This window comes from Trachypithecus francoisi, unplaced genomic scaffold (assembly GCF_009764315.1).
Source record: "Trachypithecus francoisi isolate TF-2019V2 unplaced genomic scaffold, Tfra_2.0 Lachesis_group0, whole genome shotgun sequence".
Lineage (NCBI taxonomy): Eukaryota > Metazoa > Chordata > Mammalia > Primates > Cercopithecidae > Trachypithecus > Trachypithecus francoisi.
In genome coordinates this window covers 76769053-76793686 of record NW_022681453.1, presented here as the reverse complement: position 1 = coordinate 76793686, position 24634 = coordinate 76769053, and the positions used below count along the sequence as shown (strand labels likewise).

Genomic DNA, 24634 nt, shown 5'->3' with positions numbered 1-24634 from the left:
TATTATATCTGGCATGAAGTAGTGCGAGTCTGAGTCTCAGAATTACTGTTTTCTTTCATAATTTTTCCCCTGGGTCTTTGATATGCCAGACTATTGCCAAGATATGATTTATTCACTAAATTATGAAGCTGAATTTATTACTCCCATGCCCTTTTATTTCTTCTTTGTTCCCTATTTTGGAAAAAAAATTCTAAAAATTTGAACATAGATAATATGTGGTTCATGAATGAATGACATTACCAAAAAAGAAAGCTTACCTGCCAAAATAACTTTTGAAGCATGTGTGTATCCATGTCAAATGCAGTAGTAAAGAAAATTACTGGTGCAAATATACGAAAAAGTAAGTCTGGACTCATCCATTGTATGGCGTTTGCATATCTTTGGACCTAATATTATACAAATATATCATCTTCTCATTTATTCATCACTATTAGAATAGAAAACATGCTAGGCACTCCTAAATCTAACAGTAGAGAAAGACAATTTTTAAAAGACATATCACACAAAGGAGTAAGTGATCGTATCAAATTCTAGAAACTACAAATAATCGGCCATGGCTTATATAGAAGATGTGTGTGGAAGAATAGAAGGGATAGAAACTGGAAAGTTGATGCAATTCATGCAATAACTAATTAACAATGTTTAACATGAGATATTTAGTTGAAATGTGTAAATTCTATTATAGGTATCCATTCAACATTCACTTATTAGGGAAACACTGAGTACCTACTGTGTTAGGTAATATCCTTGCATTTGGGAGATAATTCTCCATGCATCTCTTGTGTTGTCCATGGCTTATGAATACAGGTATTGATTGTTTTTCTTCCGTACTATCTTTTCATGAATGTTGGTATGGCTTAGAAGGCAGAGCAAGTGTCTTCCTCCAGAGCAAATGACAGGTTTACTTTACTGTTCAGTGTAATAAAGATAATATCTCCCTCAGGGACATTTATTATATTTAAAGAACAGGTATAGGAAGTACATTGACATGGGTACTAAAAAATATGCAGCAGATTTTCAGGCAATCAAGATGAAGAAAGAGGTTTCAGGTAGGTGGATAATCAAGCACAAAATTCACAAAGGAGTAAGTGATTGTATCAAATTCTAAAAACTACAAATAACTGGCCATGGCTTATGTAGAAGATGTGTGTGGAAGAATAGGCAAGGGAGCAAATGAGCTTACTACCCATTATAGGATTCGGGTTCTCTAAGCTTACATTTCTTCTCCTGTGGCCAGATATATAACCCAATGTAGGTACAGATTTCACCTGGCCCTCTTTTCTTCTTTGGGATTATCGTTCAGGAAACAGGCACAAGAAAGTGTTAACTCTGGTTATTGCTATCGCTGTGGATAATAAAACCCTTTTTCTCTGGTCCAGGAGTCCCATGTCTTTTGCTGGGATCATGAAACTGACAAGCTAGCTCATTAGCTGGCAAGTAGAGAAAAATCTTAGACACTTCAGGGGTCTTAACATTGGTCCCTTCCTTTAAAGGAGTTGCTGACAAATAATAAAGCTTATAGAAGTACTTCAAATTGCATCTGTGTCAAAATCATATGATTATAAAACCTGCTTATGACATGTAAAGTAGTAAACTGCTTCTGGTTCTTACATGAATACATGTTTTGTATAATATTTTTAACATCATTGACTAAATTTGTTTGGGAAAGTCAATCATTTCAGACAAGTTCTCACATCCATTCTGATTGACTAGGGCAGACTGGCAAATTACGGCCCCTTGGCCAAATCTGCACGCTTAAGAGACTAGTTTCTCTTTTAAAAGAAACCCTTTAAAACAGTCTTCATTGAGGAAATAGATTAGTTCAATATTACAATATTTTTGCTACTCAAGTCCTGCACCAGCAATACAAAGTCTCCCTGAGCTCCTATGTCATTAGCCATTTTTTTCCCCCAGTTTTCTAAATCTGTTTAACATTCCTTGGCCACTAATACTTTCAGTAGCTGTATGTACTCAGTAGCTGTATGTACTCAGCTTTTGCAGATCTCAGCTGGATCTCAGCTTTTGCAGGCCTGGCTCCTTTTTCTACACACCTGATCTGATGCTATCCACATCACAATCATCTATCAACTGGCAGAACAGTGAGCAGATGAATAATTTCTGAACATTTTAAATGGCATCTCAGCATTTATATGATTCTCAAATAAATAGCATAAAATACTCATGTACAATACACACCTGCAAAGATGTAAAGCTTAATACTTCAAAACTGCATCCAAGTAAAAATAACATCACAGGGAGAGGAACTGGAAAGTCTTTCAAGTGCAGGTTCAAAAATGCTGCAAAAAACATGTTGTTAGTGAAAGGCAGTGAGGTATCTCATTTATAGAACTTTAATGTGACAGGATTTCTTAAAATTGTGAACAATATCTTATAGTTTCACTACTTGTTTTCTTTTTTCATAAGTTTAAAATCATCCCTTACACTTAGCAGCACACAGAATTAGTGTAACTGTTAATCTACCGGGTTACAGTTTTACCTCTCCTATGATGTATCTCATTCTCATCTCCTTAGAAACTTAACAAACATTATTAGCAATTGTTGTCTCTTGGATTACTACTGAAATATTTATAGTATTTTTGTACACATCATAAATCAGAGATTAATTTCTTTAGCAATCCTGCAATAAAAGGTTAATAAGTAAACTTTAATGTAATCTTCTAGTTCAGAACAATGAGAAACTAGCCCAATTTTAAAAACTAGTTGTGGAATAGTGGGTTTTGCTGCAACTGGTTCATTTTCCTCCTGTTTTCACTCATTCTGGCACAATCAGCACCATCATCCTTCTTGTAAGGCCAAGCCTGAAAATGCAAAGCAGAGAGGCAGGACCAAAATTGAGGCGAATCCAGGAACCTGCCAATGGGTCTCTGGGTGCAGTCTCTGAAACTGGAGGATATCCGGAGAAAGGGCTCTCCAATGTGGAGATAACGGGGAAGCTCTTGGTATGGTTGGCTGTAGGTATGTGATACCGGAGCCGTGGGAGTCAAATAGGATATGCCGACTTTTAATTCAAGGAACCCTTTTCTGAAACACTTTGCCACAGTGAAGGAAATAAGGAATTGTACTCTCAGAGATTTTGGGAAAAGATGCATGGGTCTTGGAAGATAATTACTCAAAATATGCAGGGAAGGAATACAAGTGAAGAGCATTTTTCTTACAGAACATCATTTGTCATATTTATTTGATCAAGACGTTGAAGATTTGTATCATAAGGTTACAGTTTTAAGCACTAAGAAGAATAAGACATCGGTTTGAAAAGAGGAATATGAATTCTGCTAAAACTGAAACAAGAACAAACATCAAATTTATGTTGACACTTGGGTGGAAGAATGGTGACTTAATTGATGCTTTATGAAAAGTTTATGGGGACAATGCTCCAAAGAGATCAGTTTACAAATGGATAATTAGTTTTAAGAAGGGATAAGGTAATGTTGAAGAAGAAGCCCACAGTGGCAGATCATCCACATCAGTTTGTGAGAAAAAAATTAATCTAGTTGATGGCCTAATTGAAGAAAACCAACAATTAACAGCAAAAATGATAGCCAACACCATAGACATCTCAGTTGGTTAACTTTACACAATTCTGACTGGAAAAGTTCAGCAAACTTTACACCTGAGAGGTACAAAAACCTTTGCACCCAGATCAGCTACAGAAAAGAGCAGAGCTTTCAATGGAAATTTTAAATAAACAGAATCATGACCTTGAAGCATTTCATTGAAAACTTGTAACAGGAGAGGAAACATGGCTTTACCAGTGTGATCCTGGAGACAAAGCGCAATTAAAGCAATAGTTACCAAGATGCAGAAGTAGTTCAGTCAAACTACAAGTGGACTGGTTGAGAGCAAAGGTCATGGCAACAGCTTTTGGATGCTCAAGGCATTTTGCTTGTTGACTTTCTGTAGTGCCAAAGAATGGTAACAACTGCTTATTATGAGAGTGTTTTGAGAAACTTAGCCAAAGCTTTAGCAGAAAAATGCCGGAGAAAGCTTCACCAGAGAGTTCTTCACCACAGCAAAGCTCCTGCTCATCCCTCTCATCAAACAAGGACAATTTTGTGAGTGTTTTGATGGAAATCACTAGGCATCCACCCTGTGGTCCCAATTTGGCACCTTTGGACTTTTTGTTTCCTAATCTTAATAATTTTTTTAAAGGCAGTACATTTTTCTTCAGTTAATAATGAAAAAAAAAAAAAAAGAGCTGCATCGATGTGGTTAAATTCCCAGAACTCTTTGTTCTTTACGATGGACTAAATAGCTGGTATCATCCCTTACAAAAGTGTCTTGAACTCGATCAAGCTAATGTTTAGAAATATAGCTTATACTATTATCTTTTCAAGCTAATGTTTAGAAATATGGTTTATACTTTTAATTCCATTTTTCCACAAACTTTTTGAAACTCCTTGAATATCCACCCCTTATAGAGGGGAAAAATTCTTGTGACCATTCATGTTAACTTAAATTAATGCTGACTTAATTTTCTGTTTTGTAAATATACATAAACATAAAAGTTGATACAAATTTTGTTTATAGCCCTTAACAAACAGATTTGTGAAGTAAATGCATTCAGAAACAAACTAAAACAACATTAATGGAATGGATGCTACTGTTTTACTGAGGCGTAAACATGGTACTGGCTGCTAGGAAAAAAGTTAGTCATGTGCCTTGTGATGATTGCTTTGTCTACAACTTTACTCCTGGCAGACCTCAAGACTGTTGAAATGAGGGGAGGGGATCTGAATCCCCAAAGGAATGTCGACTGGCCATGGAGGCTCATGCCTGTGATCCTTGTACTTTGGGTGGCCAAAGCAGAAGGATTCCTTGAGGCCAGGAGTTTCAGATTAGTCCTGGCAACAAAATGAGACTCTGTCTCTACAAAAAAATAAAATAATTAACGACGCATGGTGGTGTGTACCTGTGGTCCTAGCTGCTTGGAAGGCTGAGATGGGAGGATCACTTGCATCCCAGGTGTTGAAGCTGCAGTGATCTGTGATTATTGCCACCACACTGGGCAACAGAGCAAAACCCTATCTCTAAAAAGAAACTAGAATGTCTTTGTGCTATGTAAATCCTAATTTGAAGAATTCTGCATTAAATTCTCTCCAAACATTTTTCTAAGTCCTGTGAGCAGTTCCGTTTTTATTTGATTCAGGATTAGGCTTGGATAGTAGTTAACTAAATTGGATTAAAAGTTAACTGTTTTGTGAACTAATAAGGAGTTTTTTCTTTTCTTAGATACAGGCAGTCCTTGCTTTGCACAGTTCCAATATGCATAAATATCAGTTACCACAGTTAAGTTAAATAAAACCAGTCCAACAATGTGGTTAATATTTCCATGATCACAGTATTGGGAAAACTTGCATAAATTTTGCTGCTAGCTCTTTATTCCATAAACCATTGTGCAAAAAAGAAAAAGAAAAAGAAAAAGATGTGCATCATGATCAGTCTTCAATTACATTACTTTTTTCAAAGTTTGTTGGTGATTCATTACTGATCATCAGTTCATGCATAGATAGCAAAGCACAAAGTGGATAGTAGTGTTGCTTCCTCGACCCCAAAGATTAAACTCATGACCATTTACAAAAATGGATAATCAAAAGAGGTAATTGGTTAGCAAAGAACAGGGCAGCAAAGAAAAGTGATAATGCTGAAAGTGAAATTGGATGTGATTAGATTTGAAAGTGGTGATAGCAAAGCAAAGATAGGTTGAGACTCAGACCTGCATGAAACTGTAATACAAACCTATTTTAAAAGTCTGATAAACGTAAAAAGGTTAAGTTGCTTCAATGTCTTTCAGTTTTAATTGCACTGGGAACAGAAAGCTGCTTGTGGTTGAAATGGAACATTTACTTGTTTTGATTGAAGATTAATCAAAAACAAATCCCAGTTTGACTAGCATTCAGGCCAAAGTGATAACCTTAGTTACTGCATTGAAAGAAAATGGTAACGACAAGAAGACTGAAAGAGAATATATTACTACCAGTAAAAGCTGGGTTCATCATTTCAGAAGTCAGCATGAATTGACATTAAGCTATCTCATGAAGCTGCAAAGCTTCAGATGGAATGTTACAGAAGATATAGCTGACTATGGGAATGTTAACGCTGCTGCTGTTCAAGAGGCAGTTTTAGATATGTAGCCAGGGGAATTTAGCAAAGTCAAATGCAGAGACATAAATTAAGAAAATGGTGGTGACTTAAAGAACGACCATGTCTCAGGAAGTGATGCCAGCAAAAAACTTCACATTAAAGGAGCTCTCGGATACCTCTTTACATTGAAAATGCAAAGGATAAACTTTTGGAAGCTGACCCAAAGCTAAGAAGGAGTGAGACAGTTTGCCAAGGCATAGAAAAGATGCTCACCAGTTAAGTTATATAAGACAAGCACTGTTCAAACTGCTCTTGATAAAAGTATAAAGAAATCTTTTAGTGTTTCAATGTTTCTAATATTTTAAATTACTAAAATTTAGTATACTAAATAAATATTAGTTTTACATTATTAGAAAAAAATACAATTTTTAAATTTATTTTTATTTATTTATTTATTTATTTTTTAGATGAAGTCTTGCTCTGTCACCCCGGCTGGAGTGCAAGCTCCGCCTCCCGGGTTCACGCCATTCTCCTGCCTCAGCCTCCGGAGCAGCTGGGACTACAGGCACCGGCCACTACGCCCGGCTAATTTTTTGTATTTTTAGTAGAGACGGGATTTCACCGTGTTAGCCAGGATGGTCTCGATCTCCTGAAAAATATTTATAGACAACACCAGGAGAGGTTTCTTTTGTTTTGAGAGAGTGTGCTGCTATATCACCAAGGCTGCTCGCTGCAACCTTCGCCTCCGGGGCTGGAACGATCCTCCCACCTCAGCCCCCCAAGTAGCTGGGACCATAGGTGTGCACCACCACTCCAGGATAATTTTTTTGTGTTTTTAGTAGAGACAGGATTTTGCCATGTTGCCCAGGGCAGTCCTGAGCTCCTGAGCTCAAGCAATCTGCCCGCCTCCGCCTCCTACAGTGCTGGGATTACAGGCATCAGCCGCCGTGCCCAGCCAGGAGAGTTTTTAATCTAGCAAATTTAAAAGTCACAGAACAACCATAAATTTTTGCAAAGATTAAGATTACAGTACATAATTTCAGCTTGCATCCTCAAAGCCAGGACTTCTTGCGTGTAAAACAAGCTAGGGAGCCTGCATATTTAACCAGATGTAAATATGCACATCAAGTCTACAAACAGCTATATTTTTCCTTCTGGCATTCAGTTATAATTTAACATTTACTTTTTTTTTTTTTTTTGAGATAGGATCTCGCTCTGTCACCCAGGCTGGAGTGCAGTGGCATGATCTTGGCTCACTGCAATATCCACCTCCTAGCTCAAGCAGTCCTACCTCAGCCTCCTGAGCAGGTGGGACTGCTGGTGCGCGCTAACACGTGCAGCCAATTTTTGGTTGTTGTTGAGAGGAGGTTTTGCCATGTTCGTGGGACTGGTCTTGAACTGCTGGACAAGTGATCTGCCCATCTCAGCCTCCCAAAGCGTTAGTATTACAGGTGTGAACCACTGCACCTGGCCTGACATTTAGCTTTCATATTGCTTTTATGTGTTGCTATATCAAAAGTTTTGAAATAAAATTTTATAATACCGTGAAAAAAAAAACTAGTTTCTTATTACACATTAAAAAGCCCATAACAAATATTTAACTTTGTGTATTATTGTTATAAAAGTGCAATAAGTAATATCATAACATTTGCTTTCATTTAATTTTTTTATGTTTCTTTGTAATACAGTCCCTAATCAGGTCAAAGAAACTGCAAAAAGTGTTTTCTTTTTGTTTATACCATGTTCTTTTCTTCTCAAAATAGCAGGCATAATTTATAATTTGGACAAAACCTATGGAACACCCTGCCCTAACCCGTGATTTTCTACCTGTTTTCTTCAACTGTCTCCTTCACTGAAATCTAACCCTGACATAGCAAGTAAGAAGGTATGAATGAACACTTTGAACCCAATAGGGTGAATGTTATGAAAATCAGATTCTACATGTCTCTCCATAGGAGCAAATTATTATTGGATTCATTTGATTGAAAATATTGATATAAAGATATAAGTTTGAGGACAAAATTATATCCGATTACTTCTACTTTCTTTAATTCTATATGGTAGTATTTATAAGATGCACCTGAAGAATAAACTCAGATAAAGAGAGAGTGATACTTACCTCCAATGGTGCTGATCAAAGACAATGTTAGAATGATTTCAGGGAGGTCATCAGGAGCACTGAAAAGTAAGCTCCTTAAATATTCCAGCCACGTGCTAGAAACATTTTTCTGAAGATTGATGTTAGAAACAATCTCTGTATCATCATCCATCTTGCCGTTTTTCACAGTCCATCTGAATCTAAGAAACATAAGATTTGCCTTCTTGGTGGCCTCGCAATAATTTTCTAAAAAAGAAAAAAAGCCCTATTCTCTTTTAATTATTTCTAGTGATTTCTCATGGTCTGCCAAATTTAGGGATGCCTCTCCCTTATATGATGCTTTCAAGTTAATGTAATAAAAAAGTCAGAACCCCAAGTGATAGAGACTACCAGTGTTACCTTATGTTTACTTATAATGCCAAGCACTACTCAGTTGTTATCCACCCTGAATCCATCCAACTGTCTGAAAGAAGGATTCTCCATCTAACCATTCACACTCACCAATGTGGTCATTGGAACCACAAGCTGGTGCAGGTTACTTAGTTCTGTGGATGGACAACAAAAGGTTTTGTCCTCAGATTATCTAAGCCTCTGGAAGCATGTTCTGACAGCTATTTCAAAGTAGGAGGGAAACCCGGGAAGAATATTTGGATCTCTTTTGTTGTTTTATCCAGACAGAAATTAATAAATCATGATGATGTCCAATCACAGTCTCCTTTAATCTTATTTGGGACACTGACAGGCCAGGTGTTCTCTAAATTTATATGTGTATATAGCAACCAAGAATGTAAGAAAAATATTAAAACCAAAAAAACTTTCTTAAATCAGGGAAATTATTATATGTTCTATTTCTTTGTTACTTCTTGGAAGAAGAACAAGAGGGGCCTTGATAAGAGTTTGAAGCAATAGGCCGGGCGCGGTGGCTCAAGCCTGTAATCCCAGCACTTTGGGAGGCCGAGACGGGCGGATCACGAGGTCAGGAGATCGAGACCATCCTGGCTAACACGGTGAAACCCCGTCTCTACTAAAAAATACAAAAAAAAAAACTAGCCGGGCGAGGTGGCGGGCGCCTGTAGTCCCAGCTACTCGGAGGCTGAGGCAGGAGAATGGCGTGAACCCGGGAGGCGGAGCTTGCAGTGAGCTGAGAACCGGCCACTGCACTCCAGCCCGGGCGACAGAGCGAGACTCCGTCTCAAAAAAAAAAAAAGAGTTTGAAGCAATAGACAGTTAACCACAGTCAGGTAATCTCGTCTGCTTCCCGGGGAAAGGAAAGTTTTACATCAAAGGTCTTACATTTCACACAGGATATTATGATTCTATCTCTCATAATGGTAGCTTGACATTTTTTAGTGCCTTCTATCGGCATCTCATATGGCTGCCTTGATAAGAAATTATAATTCCTGGCCGGGCGCGGTGGCTCACGTCTGTAATCCCAACACTTTGAGAGGCTGAGACAGGCAGATCACGAGGTCAGGAGAAGGAGACCATTCTGACTACAGTGAAACTCAGTCTCTACTAAAAATACAAAAAATTAGCCAGGTGTGGTGGCAGGTGCCTGTAGTCCCAGCTACCTGGGAGGCTGAGGCAGGAGAATGGCATGAACCTGGGAGGCGGAGCTTGCAGTGAGCCAAGATCACACCACAGCAGTCTAGCCTGGGTGACAGAGCAAGACTCCATCTCAAAAATAAATAAATAAATAAATAATAATTCATCTCATAATCTGGCAATTTGTTTTTCAGTTTCATACACAAATGCACACACACACATCATATACTTATATATGTGATATATATATGTTTCCTTATATGTTATTTTTTATTATAAAACAATATTTTGAAGGGGAAAATAAATAAATACATGTTTGTTGTGAACACTTCTTGAAATAAATATGTAAACAAGTATTTCAAAAGCAGAAAAGAAATGACCCAGAATCATATCACCTAGTTGCTCTTACAGGTTTTATTAGGATTGTTGGGCTCATCCTTTTATGATTATATTTTGTACTGTTTTCCTCTTATTATTGTATCACCAGCATCAAAAGCCTTATAGGTAATATTCACAAAGTCTGTAATGTATTACCACCAAGGTAAAAGTGCATTCTCTGGCTGGCATAGTGGCCCATGCCTATAATCCCAACATTTTGGGAGGCTAAGATGGGAGCATCCCTTGAGGCCAGGAATTCAAGACCAGACTGGGCAACATAGCAAGCCTCCATTGCCACAAAAAATAAAAAACTTAGCTCAGTGTGGTGTTCACCTATGGTCCTAGCTACTCAGGAGGCTGAGGAGGTGGGGGACATTGTTTTGAGCCCAGGCATTCAAGGCTGCAGTGAACTATGATCATGCCACTGCATTCCAACCTGGGTGATAGAGCGATACCTTGTCTCTAAAAAAAATGTCAGAATCTGCAGTCAGACTACTTGCATTCATAGGTCTGATGGGCTTCTGCTTGTAGGTTGAAAGACTCAGGGTAACTTACTTCAACACCACTGGCCTCAGTTTTCAAATCTGTATCATTTTCTAGTCTATGTAATTTCTCTCCCTATATTTATTATTTTTTGGAGTTACCTAAGGAGCTGTAATGATACCGGTGCCTACGTCCCGTCTTCAGAGATTCTGATTTAATTCAGTCTGGTCTGCAGTCTGGGCTCTTTAGGTAATTTTAATTTAACCCAGCCAAGGTTAGCAACCACTGTGAGTCACTCAATTCAAAGACAACATTGCTCAATATTTAGTCTCAAAGCTAGCTTCTTTTCAGTATTCTTGGTGAGGTTTTGTGAGAAAAGCTGTCAATGCCCTTCAGCCAAATGCTACCAGAAATACATCTGTAGTCAACAAGTTTTGTTTATTATTTATTTGCTGCAGTGAAGGAGATGACTCACCATGGGAAACCATGGGGTATATCAGCAAAAGAGTGTTAGAAATAACCTATTAGAGCATCTGCACTTTGTCTAGGCAATTTTGGAAAAGGTCTATGGAAGTCAGGGTTCAGTTTTGATAGGGTGCTGTCAGAAAGTGAGGACAATTCTGTGATTGAGTATTTCAATAAAACTTTACTATCAGGAGGGTGGACTAGAGCTAAGATAAAGCTGTAATGGGCACAGAAGCAGCAGTCACTCATTTTAGCTGAGAGTGAGGGTGGTTGGTGTTGTATAGATTGCACAACAACCTTTGTGTCTTATTTTGCTAAGGTTTGGAGTGACTGTCTGATGTTGATGTTCTGTGGGATCATTTATGTCAAAGAGGAGAACAACATTGGCCCAGCTATGAGCCTAAGGCCAGCTTGGAGCAACATACTGAGTCCTGTCTCTGAGTATCAGATCACTTCCTGGATTTGGGGGCTGTTTTGGGTTTTGTGTTTGGTTCTTTTCCTCAAAGGATTTCTAAAGTCTTTAACATTATCTAAACATATCAAGAACTGTAGGTAGACCTGAAGATCTCGAATGTAATATAAGTGACAGAGAAGAGTGACCTCAGCTATGTCTCTTAACAGAGATTCTCAACCTTGGCCACACATGGAATCATGTGGCAAGTTTTAGAAAATACTGATGCCTTGGTGCCCACCCTCCAAGGTTAAATTAATTCATCTGGGGTGCAGCCTGAGTACTGGAAACTCTAAAAGCTTTCCAGTGATTCTAATGAGCAAACATTGGTTAGAAACACTGCTCTAGGGGAAGCCCCTGCCATTAGGAAAGAACATTTTGGTCAATTGGTAATATTTGCTCTTAACATCAAACCATTGAGAAAAATATTGGCAATGTCACCTCTTAACTTGCCCACTCTTATGCCAAGACTAACCATCCTCGAGTATACAGGATAGATGAAACAAGGAAAACTATTTTCTGTACCACGGTTACACATTCCTACATGCTTTCTGAATTTAATATAGTTAAGAAGTTTATAGTTTTCCAAACTAGGAATACATGTTCCCATAAGCATTTTTATCATTTCTAAAATTATTTAAAAATTTCAATAAGTGTTTACACATTCAATTGTAATACAATTTTTTCAGAAAATAATAAAATTGTGCTGTGGTCTGAGAGAATGGTTATTGTGATTTCAATTCTTTTGCATTTGCTGATGAGTGTTCTTTGTTTGACCATATGGTTGATTTTAGAGTATGTGTCATGTGGCAATGAGAAGAATGTATACTCTTTTGTTTTGGGGTGAAGAGTTCTGTAGATGTCTATCAGGTTCATTTGAGCCAGTGTTGAGTTTAGGTCCTGAATATGTTTGTTAATTTTCTGCCTTGATGATCTGTCTAAAACTGTCGTAGAATGTTGAAGTCTCCCACTATTGTTGTGTGGGAGTGTCAATCTCTTTGAAAGTCTGTAAGAACTTGCTTTAAGAATCTGGGTGCTCCTATGTTGAGTGGATATATATTTAGAATAGTTAGGTATTGTTTTTTTTTTTTTTGAGACGGAGTCTCGCTCTGTCACCCAGGCTGGAGTGCAGTGGCCGGATCTCAGCTCACTGCAAGCTCCGCCTCCCGGGTTTACGCCATTCTCCTGCCTCAGCCTCCCGAGTAGCTGGGACTATAGGCGCCCACCACCTCGCCCGGCTAATTTTTTGTATTTTTTAGTAGAGACGGGGTTTCACTGTGTTAGCCAGGATGGTCTCGATCTCCTGACCTCGTGATCCGCCCGTCTCGGCCTCCCAAAGTGCTGGGATTACAAGGTATTGTTGAATTGAACCCTTTACCATTATGTTATTCCCTTCTCTCTTTTTTTTTTTTTTGTTTTTAAATCTTTACTGGTTTAAAGTCTGTTTTGTCTGAAATTAGGATTGCAACCCTTGCTTTTTTCTGTTTTACATTTGCTTGATAGATTTTCCTCCATCCATTTCTTTTGATCCTGCATGTAAGATGAGTGTCTTAAAGACAGCATACCATAGGGTCTGGGTTCTTTATTCATCCTGCTACTCTGTGCCTTTTAATTGGGGTAGTTAATCCATTTACTTTCAAGGTTAGTATTGATATACATGGATTCAATCTTGTCAGCATGATGCTAGCTGGTTATTATGCAGACTTGATTGTGTGCTTGCTTTATAGTGTCACTGGTCTGTGTACTTAAGTGTGCTTTCGTAGGGACTGGTAATGGCAACATCATTCTCAACATAGGAGTGGGCTAAGGTTTCATGACAAAAACATCAAAAGCAATCGCAACAAAAGCAAAAATTAACAAATGGGAATCTAATTAAATTAAAGAGCTACTGCACAGCAAAAGAAACTATCAACAGAGTAAACAGATAACCTACAGAATGGGAGAAAATTTTTGCAAACTATGCCTCTGACAAAGGTCTAATATCCAGCATCTATAAGGAACTTAAAATAATCTACAAGAAAAAACAAACAACCCCATTAAAAAGTAGGCAAAGGACAAGACACTTCTAAAAGGAAGACATAAATGCTGCCAACAAGCATATGAAAAAAAGCTTAACAACACTGATCATTAGAGAAATGCAAACCAAAACCACAGGGAAGGTAGCATTTCCCACCAGTCAAAATGGCTACTATTAAAAAGTCAAAAAATAACAGATGCTGGCAAGGTTGTGGAGCAAAAGGAACGCCTATACACTGTTGGTGGGAATGTAAATTAATTCAACCACTGTGGAAAACAGTGTGGTGATTCCTCAAAGATCTGAAAACAGATCTTCCATTTGACCCAGCAATCCCATTACAGGGTATAAACACAAAGAAACGTAAACTGTTCTATCATAAAGACACATGCATGCATACATTCATTGCAGCACTATTCACAAAAGCAAAGTCATGAAATCAACCCAAATGACCATCAATGGTAGAGTACATAAAGTAAATGTGGCACATATACACCATGAAATATTATGCAGCCATAAAAAAGAATGAGATCATGTCCTTTGTAGGAACATGGATGGAGCTGGAAGCCATTATTCTTAGCAAACTAATATACGAACAGAAAACCAAATACTGCATGTTCTCATTTAAAAGTGGGAGCTAAATATTGAGAACACATGGACACATAGAGGGGAACACAGTGGGGCCTACTTAAGGGTGGACGGTGGGAGGAGAGAGAGGATCAGGAAAAATAACTAATGGGTACCAGGCGTAATAGCTGGGTGATTAAATAATTTAAACAACAAATCCCCATAACAAACCTGCGCATGTACCCTAGAATATAAAAGTTAAATTATAATCACATTAATAATAATAAAATTACCATAAATCCTGTTTACTCTTAAATTCAGAGTGATAGATGATCAAATTCAACACAATTTATCTCTCTGGCTATGCATATGTGATAAATACCATTTGGCTTCCCCAACCTCTACTCCAAAATTTCATAAGAAATCTTTATTTCAGAATAGATGTCATTTTAAAATAGTTTTTAAAATACTAGCATTACTGTAGCTTAATATGTTAAATGTATGATTAAAGAAATAGCGATAAGAATAAACAGGTTTTCAATGTAATACTCTTCATCTTAAGCTGACTTTTGACAGCTTTATAAAAGTCTGTCAGTCCAAATCTCATTAAGGAAAAAAATACTGGTTTATCACAAAGGTCCTCTGCATTAATTTATCAGTAAGTTAGCTGACTGGGCACAGTGGTTCACGCCTGTAATCCCAGCACTTTGGGAGGCCTAGGCGGATGGATCACTTGAGATCAGGAGTTCGAGACGAGTCTGGACAAAATGGTGAAACTGTCTCTACTAAACACACACACACACACACACACACAAAATTAGCCAGGTGTGGTGGCACGTGCCTGTAATCCCAGCTACTTGGGAGGCTGAGGCAGGAGAATTGATTGAAGAGGTGGAGATTGCAGTGAGCCAAGATTGTGCCACTGCACTCCAGCTTGGGTGACAGAGTGAGACTCTATTTAAAAAAATTATATATATGTAAAAAAAATTATATATATATACACACACACATATACACAAATATATATAAATATGTTAGCTAAAATCTTAATTCTCTTTGTGCGTGGAGGAAACTAATGACTGCCCTCTCAAAAATGACGTGAATTTGTCCTTTTTTTTTTTTTCTTTCTTTTTTTGAGACGGAGTCTCGCTCTCTCCCCCAGGCTGGAGTGCAGTGGCCGGATCTCAGCTCACTGCAAGCTCCGCCTCCCGGGTTCACGCCATTCTCCTGCCTCAGCTTCCCGGAGTAGCTGGGACTACAGGCGCCCGCTACCTCGCCCGGCTAGTTTTTGTATTTTTTAGTAGAGACGGGGTTTCACCGTGTTAGCCAGGATGGTCTCGATCTCCTGACCTCGTGATCCGCCCGTCTCGGCCTCCCAAAGTGCTGGGATTACAGGCTTGAGCCACCGCGCCCGGCCGTGAATTTGTCCTTGTCAGTCAGCCAGCATTGAGAAATGTTGTCTCATGAACCGGAAGTCATATTAATTTACCATGTTCCTGAACATGGAAACAGTCTTTCTTCCTTCACAACGGAACGTTTTGCAAGAATTAGTTGAAGAAAGCATCCTGAAGAGGGCACTGTGGGGTCTCAGTAATCTTCACAACTACAAAGCTCATGCTTACTGGTTTAATTTATTTTGGTACCTGGGGGTGGACTGTCTCTTTAGTAAACTCTCCCACCACACAACGCAGACATCTTACTGACTCTGAAGGTGGGTGGGTTATTGCCCTCCTAATGCCCTCCACTCAGAATGAGCCCTTCTTCCGGCTCAGGATCACCTGAGCGATTCCCTGAACCAGTGAGCTTTCCCCTGGGGCTGGACTTTTCAGTTTCAGTAACGCAAAGGGAACACATGCTACTGGATAGTTCACAAAGAGTTGATGTAAAAAGCATAATGGAGGAGGGCAAACGGCTAGGGGGTAGAAGTTCAAACCAAGAGGCTAGCTGGACTTTGGGAAAGTGTTTCATAGTCTGCCACAAAAAAGGCGGAAGCTCCAAGAGGCAGTGGCTGAATCTGCGCTGGAAAACTGTGGGAGCCTTTGTTCCTCTAGGAGGCAAGACTGAGAGAGAAAGTACCAGTAGGAAAGGCCAACTTCCAGAAAAGGAAACTAGAGACTGGAGAGCTCACCATCCGGAGCCTCAGGAGGAGTATCCCGTGGTGTGCAAGTGAGAAGTGGGGGGCAGCTATTTCGCTCACAGCCAAACAGCCCGGACCAACTGCAACCTCACTGACAGTTACTTGCTCCAAGCTCGCCCCTAGTCTGCACCCGTTAGCTTCAGGCCCATAATCTCTGACTTGATTGGCTGATGAAATACAACGTCATTGCTCCCGTATACTTCAGGCGTTTGAGAGCTTAAGGTTTTGTTTTATTTTAAAAAATAAATAAATAGGGGGTGAAAATGAACCTACAGAAATTGCACCATTATTTTAATTTAAGGCTTTGGGACGGTGGATTTCTGACAAAGAGCTGTTGGACACTGCTTTCCCAGAATTCTAGAAGGAAGTTTCCTGGATAAGATAGTGTGGTAGAAATATGAAGACGCAGGTTGCTGGGTGAGGAAAAAAGTAAATGGATGTTCTGGGCATGTAAGAGAATGAAATCAAGATGACAAGGTAAACTTTCACTCTGGGATATATGTGAGGAAATTTTCAGGAATAATGATATACTCATTCGTTTTTTCTAAACATAATATGTAAAAAAATTTTAATTGAAATTAGTTATTACTATAGAGCCAACTTTTCATATTCCTACTCTCATAAAATATCTTAATGTTTTAAATTGTATTTAATGTTCTGTTCTCTGTGTTTCATCTCTATCTCCCCACCCACACGTTTATAAGTGAATGGTGGTAAAATTCCCAACTCTTCATTCGGTCTCCTCTGATACTACTCTGATGAAGAAGGCAAGAGGTAATTTGTTTGACTGGATGGGAGTAGAAGTTCGGGCTCCCTACATGGTCTCCACTGAGGCATGGGGTGCCTCTTTATGACCCGGTTGTTATGAAAGTTCCAGCTCCCACTAGGCCTCTTCTGATACTGCTCTGGTTGGGTTGGGGGAACAGGCAGGGTTTTGGCACCTTGTATGGTAAGGGTGAAGTTTAAACTTCCTACTCAGTCTTTGCTGGTATGTGGGTAAGGGGAGAGGGTGAACATTTTACTGTGGTGTTTGGTTAAAGTAGAGCAGTTATTGGAAAAAGTTTCTGTCTTGCTGGGCTGCCCCTTTTCTTGGGTCTTTAAAAAATCTATTCTCAGCCAGTTGCAGTGGCTCATGCCTGTAATCCCAGCACTTCAGGAGGCTGAGGAGGGTGGATCACCTGAGGTCGGGAGTTTGAGACCAGCCTGACCAACAAGGTGAAACCTCGTCTCTACTTAAAATACAAAAATTAGCCGAGTATGGTGGCAGGCGCCTATAGTCCTAGCTCTGGGAGGCTAAGAAAGGAGAATCACTTGAACCTGGGAGGCGGAGGTTGCAGTGAGCCGAGATTACACCACTGCACTCCATCCTGGGAGACAGAATGAGATACTATTTCAAAAAAAACGAAAAGGATTCTCATTGTTGGAAATACCACATATCTGTGTGTGGGTTATGGTTCATAGGTGGATATATATTTAAAAATTAATTAGGTTGCAAACCTAATATTTGCCACATTATGTATTTGTTTATATACATATGTCTTAAGTATATATGTGTATATATACTTGATATATATGTATATATATACTTGATATATATATTATTGAGAGAGATATATATATCAAACAGGAAATTTAAATGTTGTCTAATATTTCTCTTTAGCAGTACACTCCAATAACTACACACTGGACATCCTTGTAATCCAGAATCATTCTCCTTTTTTTTTTCTAAGAGATGGGATCTCACTCTGTCACTCAGGCTGGAATGTAGTGGTATGATCACAGCTCACTGCTACCTTAAACCTCTGGGCTCAAGCAATCCTCACACCTGAACCTCCTAAATATTTGGGTGAATACTTCTACAGGCATGTCACCACACCTGACTAATTTTTAAATTCTTTTTGTAGAGATGGAGTCTTGCTATGTTGCCCAGGCTGGTCTCAAACTCCTGGCCTCAAGCCATCCTCTCCTTAGCCTCCCAAAGTCCTGGGATTATAGACGTAAGCCACCTCCCATGGTATCAGTGGAGACCATGCAGGGAACACTAATGGGACACCCTTCTCTTTCCCATCCAGGGAGTATCATCAGAGACCTAGTGATGATCCTGAAGCCCCACTCCTACCTAAGCACTAAGAAGACACCCCTTCTTCGGCTGTGTGTCAATGAAGACTGAGTAGAGAACCTGAGCTTTTGTTCCACCTTGCCTACAAGAGGTGACCCCACTTCTCCTGCCAGAGCAGTGTCAGAGGATGCCTGGTAAAACCCAGCATTTAAATAAGATCCAGTATCTTATAATATCTGCAATGCCCAAATAGAAATTGAAAATCACTCATCATACCAAGAACCAAGGTGATCCCAACTTGAATGAGAACGGACAATAAAAGATACCAACCCCAAGATTGCACAGATGTTAGAATTATCTTAAAAGGATTTTAACATAGCCATCATAAAAATACTAATTTCAGCAATACTAATTTCAGCAAATACTAATAATTATGAACACTATTGAAACAGATGAAAAAATAGAAACTCTGGGCAAAGAAGTAAAGTTCCAGGTAAAAAAATAGGTTATATAAAGAGAAGGCAAATGAAAATTACAGATGCAAAAAATACGACAACAAATTCTAAAAAAAAAAAAAAAAAAAAATCAGCAAATGGACTGCCTTGCACTTCTCTTGTTAAACTTAATCCCGGTCATTTAATTCTTTTTTTTTTTTTTTTTGCAATCACAATGGAACTGTTTTTTAAATTTTATTTTTGCATTATTCATTGCTAGTGTGTAGAAGTACAACTGATTTTTCTGTATTGATCTTGTATCCTATAACCTTGGTGAACTCATTTATAGGTCAGTGCAAAAGTAATGGCAAAACCCACTACTCTTGCACCAACCTAATATTAGCTCTAATAGGCCTTTTGTAGATTTTTAGGGGTTTCTGTATATAGGGTCACGTCCTCTGCAAATAGATATACTTCACTTCTTGTTTTCCAAACAGTATCCCACTCCATCCCTCACCTTTTAAAAAATCTTGCCTAATTGGCCTGGCTAGAATTTAAAATACATTGTCTAACAGAAGTAGGGCGAACAGACATTCTTGTCTTGTTCCTGATCTTAGGGAAAAACTTTGTTTTCACCATTAAGTATGCTGTTAGCTATGGGTTTTTCATACATGCCCTTTGTTAATTCAAAGTAGTTTCCTTCTATTACTAGGGTTTTTTTTTTTTTTGGTGTTTTTAGTATATGTTTCATATAAAGGTGTTAGAGTTTGTCAATTGCTTTGTCTGCATGTGTTGAGATTATCAAAAGCTTTTCTCCCTTATGGTGCATTATCTTGATTTTCATTTGTTGAACCAAACCTACATTCCTGAGATAAATCCCATTTGATTGATGTATAAATTTCTTTTTTATATGCTGCTGGGTTTAGTTTACTAGTATTTTACTGAGGATTTTTGCATCTATAGTCACGAGAGATATTGATCATTAGTATTTTCTTGTGAATTTTTTGTCTGGCTTCAGTATCAAGGTAATACTGACCTCAAAAAATGAGCTAAGAAGTGTTTCCTTCTGTTCTACTTGTTGTTATTGTTAGGATTTGTGAAGAATTTGTGTTACCTCTTTAAGCATTTGGTAGAATTCACCAGTGAAACCATCTGGTGGCTTCCTCTTTGTAACAAATTTTTTTATTACCAACTCAATTTCTTTACTTGTTATACTTATATTCACATTATCTATTTTTAGTCAGTTTTGCTTGTTTCTATTTTCTACTTCTTCTTTCATATCTGCTGTAATCTTTGTTGTTTCCTTCCTTTGCTTTTTTGAATTCAGTTTGTTCTTCTTTCTCTAGTTTCATAAGGTGCAAGATTAGGTTACTGGTTTGAGATTCTTCTTTTTATTGATCATAGATATATATATTTATGGTGTGCAATGTGGTGTTTTGATATGTGTATATATTGTGGAATAATTAAATCAAGCTAATTAACATATATATCCCTTCACGCATTTATTATTTTTTGTACGTGTGGTGACACACTTAAAAATCTATTCTCCTAGGAATTTTCAAATATGCACTATATTATTAACTATAGTTACTATGTTGCACAATAGATCTACAGAACTTACTGCTCCCTTTCAGCTGAAAGTTTGTACCCTTTGACTAACATCACTATATTTCCTTTTTCCTCCATCCTCAATCTCCTAGTAAGCACCATTCTAACCTCTACATTTTCATTTCTCTACTCCCTCCACATATAATGCTATTGATATAAGTTTACATCTTTTACATATTATTTCCATGACCAAATTTTTGTAGTTATAGTAATTTTTAATACTTAAAAAATCTTTTACACTGGATTAAGTCTAATTTATGTGCCACCTTTATAGTATTTAGTATATCCTAAATTTAACTATATTCTTACCTTTATAGTGAGTTTTGTACTTTCATGTTTTCATGTTATTAGCATTCTTTTGTTTTAACTGGAATAACTCCCTTTATCATTATATGTAAGGCAGGTGTAGTGGTGGGTGAACTCCTAAAGCTTTTTTATATGGTTACTAAAGTCATTTAGATGTTCTACAATATTTTCTTTTAAAAGCTGTCTTTTGCACTTTGGGAGACCAAGGTGGGAGGATTGCTTGAGTCCTGGAGTTTGAGCCCAGCTGTGGCAATATGGTGAGACTTCATTTCTACACAAAATTTAAAAATTGGACAATCATGGGCTGGGCACGTTGGCTCACGCCTGTAATCCCAGCACTTTGGGAGGCCGAGGCAGATGGATCACCTGAGGTGGGGAGTTCAAGACCAGCCTGACCAACATGGAGAAACCCCGTCTCTACTAAAAATACAAAATTAGCCAGGGTGGTGGTGCATGCCTGTAATCCCAACTACTCAGGAGGCTGAGGCAAGAGAATCGCTTGAACCTGGGAGACAGAAGTTGCGGTGAACCAAGATCGCGCCGTTGCACTCCAGCCTGGGCAAAAAAAGCGAAACTCCGTCTCAAAAAAAGAAAAAAAAAAAAAAGTAGACAAGCATAGTGGTACATATCTATAGTTTCAGCTACTTAGGAACCTGAGGTGGGAGAATCACATGAGCCCAGGAGGCAGAGGTTGCAGTGAACTGAGTTTGCACCACTACACTCCAGGCTGGGTGACAGAGCAAGAGCCTGTCTCAGAAAAAAAAAAAAAAAAAAAAGCTGTGTTTTGCTGTGTTTTATCTTTCACATTTAAATCTTCAATGCATTTGAAATAGGTTTTTGTCTCCAGTCTTAGGTAGGGGTCAATATACAATATATAATTTTTCCACATGGATATCCAATTGACACAGCATCTTTTGTTGGAAAGATCATATTTCTCTAATCTTATGCACTGTTTTTTGTATATTTATATATATATATCAGATGACTGTATTTGTGTGTCTTTTTCTGATCACTATTTTATTGTATATTCTTATCCTTAAATCAATATCACATCGTATTACTTTAGCTTTACATCTGGAACAGAGGTAAGTCTTCTGTTCGTTATCTTGACTTTTTTCAGAATCAGCTTGTCCATTTTCACAATTAAAACTTCTTTTAAAACTGGTTGAATTTTGACTAGGTTTGTGCTGAATCTAAAAATTAGCTTGGAGAGAACTGAGATCTTTATGCCTTTCCCTGTGTATGAGTATGTTATATCTTTCCTTTTAATTAAGTCTTTAATTTTTTCAGAAATATTTGCAGGTTTTAGTGGAGACATCTTATAAACCTTTTAATGTATTTATTTCTACATATACTTTTCTTTCTTTTTAATGGGGAGATGAGCCGTTGTAAATGCTATATTCAAGTGTTTGTCTTCTATGAGTTTATTGAAGATATATAGAAAAACCACTTTTTTTAAAAGATACTATTTTTTAGAACCGTTTTAGGTTTACAGAAAAATGGAAAAGGTAGTACAGAGTTCTTAGGTACTTCCTTCTCTAGTGTTTTTTTTTTCTATTTTTAACATCATACATTAGCATAATACATTTCTTAAAAGTAATAGACCAAATTTAATACACTTTTCGTAACTAAAGTTCACAGTTCGTTTTGATTTCCTTAGTTTTTACCTAATGTCTTTTTCTATACCAGGGTGCCTACCAGAATATCGTACTGCATTTACTTGTGATGTCTACTTAGGCTTCCCTTGGCTGTGATAATTTATCAGAATTACCTTGTTTTTGATAATTTTTAGACTATTTTGAGGAGTCAAGCATTTTGTAGAATTACCCTCTCTCAGAGCCTGTGTGAGGGTTTTCTCACTATTAGACTGGGGTTATGGATTGGCAGAAAGCTCCCAGAGGTAAGGTGCCATTTTCATCACATCTTATCAAGTGTGTGCACTGTCAATTCTTATGTTTGCTTAGATACACTTATAATACCGTTAATTTTCAGGTTACAGTCTGCACTCCTTGGAATTCCTAAATTTCTTTTTCTGGTATCTTAAGGTAGAAGCTTATTGATTTAAATCTTTCATCTTTTCTAATATATGCATTTAGTGCTATAGATTTTTCCTCTGAACACTGCTTTTACTGCATCTTACACATTTTGATAAGTAGTATTTTTACTTTCATTTAAAGTATTTTAAATTTTTTTTTAGATTTCCTATTTAACCCATGTTATTTAGAAATATATTGTTTGGTCGGGCCTGGTGGCTCATGCCTGTAGTCCCAGCACTTTGGGAGGCCGAGGCGGGGGGATCACGAGATCAGGAGATCGAGACCATTCTGGCTAACATGGTGAAACCCCGTCTCTGCTAAAAATACAAAAAATTAGCCAGGCGTGGTGGCAGTCGCCTGTAGTCCCAGCTACTCGGGAGGCTGAGGCAGGAGAATGGCGTGAACCCAGGAGGTGGAGCTTGCAGTGAGCCGAGATCACGCCACTGCACTCCAGTCTGGGAGACACAGCGAGACTCCATCTCAAAAAAATAATAATAATAATAAAATAAATAAATAAATAAACAAACAAATAAATAAAAGAAATATATTGTTTAATATCCAAATATTTGGGGACTTTCCATTTATCTTTTTGTTATTTCTAGTTTAATCCCATTGTGGTCTGATAACATATTTTGTATGTTAAAGTGTTGTTTTAACTCCCAGAATGGGTTCTAGATTGATTAATGTCCTATGTGAATTTGAGAAAAACAAACATTCTGGTGTTTTTGGATAAAGCGCTCTTAATGATATTAAGTTGATTGATAGTGTTTTCAGGTCAATTATATCCTACCTGATCTCTTGGCAGCTTGATCTGTTAAGGGATGTTGAAGTCTCTGGCTATAACAGATTTGTCTATTTTTCCTTGTGGTTCTATCAGTTTTTGCCTCACATATTTTAACATCTATTGTTAGGCACATACATATTAAAAATTATTGTCCTCTTAGAGAATTAACCCCTTTATTGTTATATGATGCCCTCTTCTATCCCTGAAAATTTTTCTTGTTCTGAAATCTGCTTTGTCTAAAGTTAATATAGCTACTGCGACTCTCTTTTGATTAGCATTAACATGGTATTTTTTTTTTTTTTGGCTCCTTTACTTTAAACTTATCTGTGTCTTCATATACAGTCATCCCTTGGTGTCCATGGGAGATTGGTTGCCTCCTCCCCAGTACTCTACATTACTGTAGAGATGAGTGCTCAAGTCACTTACATAAAATGGTGTAGTATTTGTTTATGACCTACACACATTCCATCATATACTTTGTTTTAAACATTTTTATAACATTAATATTTATTGCTTTATATGAATACTGTATTGAAAGCCCAAGCATTCCATTTACTCACAGAAACTGTACAATTACATATCACTTCACAAATGCAATGAACACATTACAGTCTACAAAATCAGAAATTATAGAAATTTAAAAATTCTGAGTATCAAATAATACAGATGAAGAAATAGGCATAGCAGCCTGTAATTTTGACAAAGAAGTTGTAGCTTCTCTGACTTTAAATATGCGAATTTGAAAATATTGGGTTTGGAGTAATCATTGTCCTTTGTGTTGATCTAAAAAATACAACACTGGCTGTCAAATAAGCATGTTTGAAAATATTTAATTCACTTCAAAATGTCATACAAATTGTTATCACTTCTATGCACCCTAAGGCTTCAGTCATTTAGCTCAGGTACATTACTAAAAGTAATATATTCATTCTTCCAGTACAGTGATGTTTCATGTCATTCACATTTGCATACTCTGGAATAAAATAGAAAGAAATGTGTTATATTCAAAATATTCAGAAAAGCAAGCAAAAGGTCAAGGAAACTGCTGGTTATTCTGAAATAATCTTGTCTTGAGGCGGGAAATTAAAGAAAAATAAAATTTAAAAGACAGAGAAAAAAGTTTTCCTGTTTTAGGTTAACTTGTCCCAGAGGCAGCAACAGGCACAG

General features: G+C 37.7%; 1 protein-coding gene and 1 long non-coding RNA gene across 9 annotated transcripts in view; one reads left to right on the top strand and one right to left on the bottom strand.

The window, feature by feature from the left end:
- The window catches only part of SLC9C1 (solute carrier family 9 member C1), a 146918-nt gene extending 130522 nt beyond the window's left edge, over positions 1 to 16396 (bottom strand). For 7 of the 8 annotated variants that reach the window (XM_033211311.1, XM_033211312.1, XM_033211314.1 and 4 more), the window contains exons 1-4: positions 16232 to 16396; positions 8222 to 8400; positions 2197 to 2297; positions 258 to 386 (exon numbers count right to left, since the gene is read on the bottom strand). In XM_033211311.1, coding sequence (XP_033067202.1) covers positions 258 to 386; positions 2197 to 2297; positions 8222 to 8372 — 381 coding nt within the window. In that variant the 5' untranslated portion in view covers positions 8373 to 8400; positions 16232 to 16396. Of the gene's footprint in view, positions 1 to 257; positions 387 to 2196; positions 2298 to 8221; positions 8401 to 16231 lie in introns of those variants that run through there. The other variant, XM_033211317.1, reaches the window with a different exon arrangement.
- A 54-nt stretch (positions 16397 to 16450) lies between these two features.
- On the top strand, positions 16451 to 18861 carry LOC117076631. Its single transcript, XR_004434430.1, has 3 exons — positions 16451 to 16717; positions 16945 to 17014; positions 18313 to 18861. It is a non-coding gene; the product is annotated as an uncharacterized LOC117076631 (long non-coding RNA).
- The last annotated feature ends 5773 nt before the right edge of the window (positions 18862 to 24634 follow it).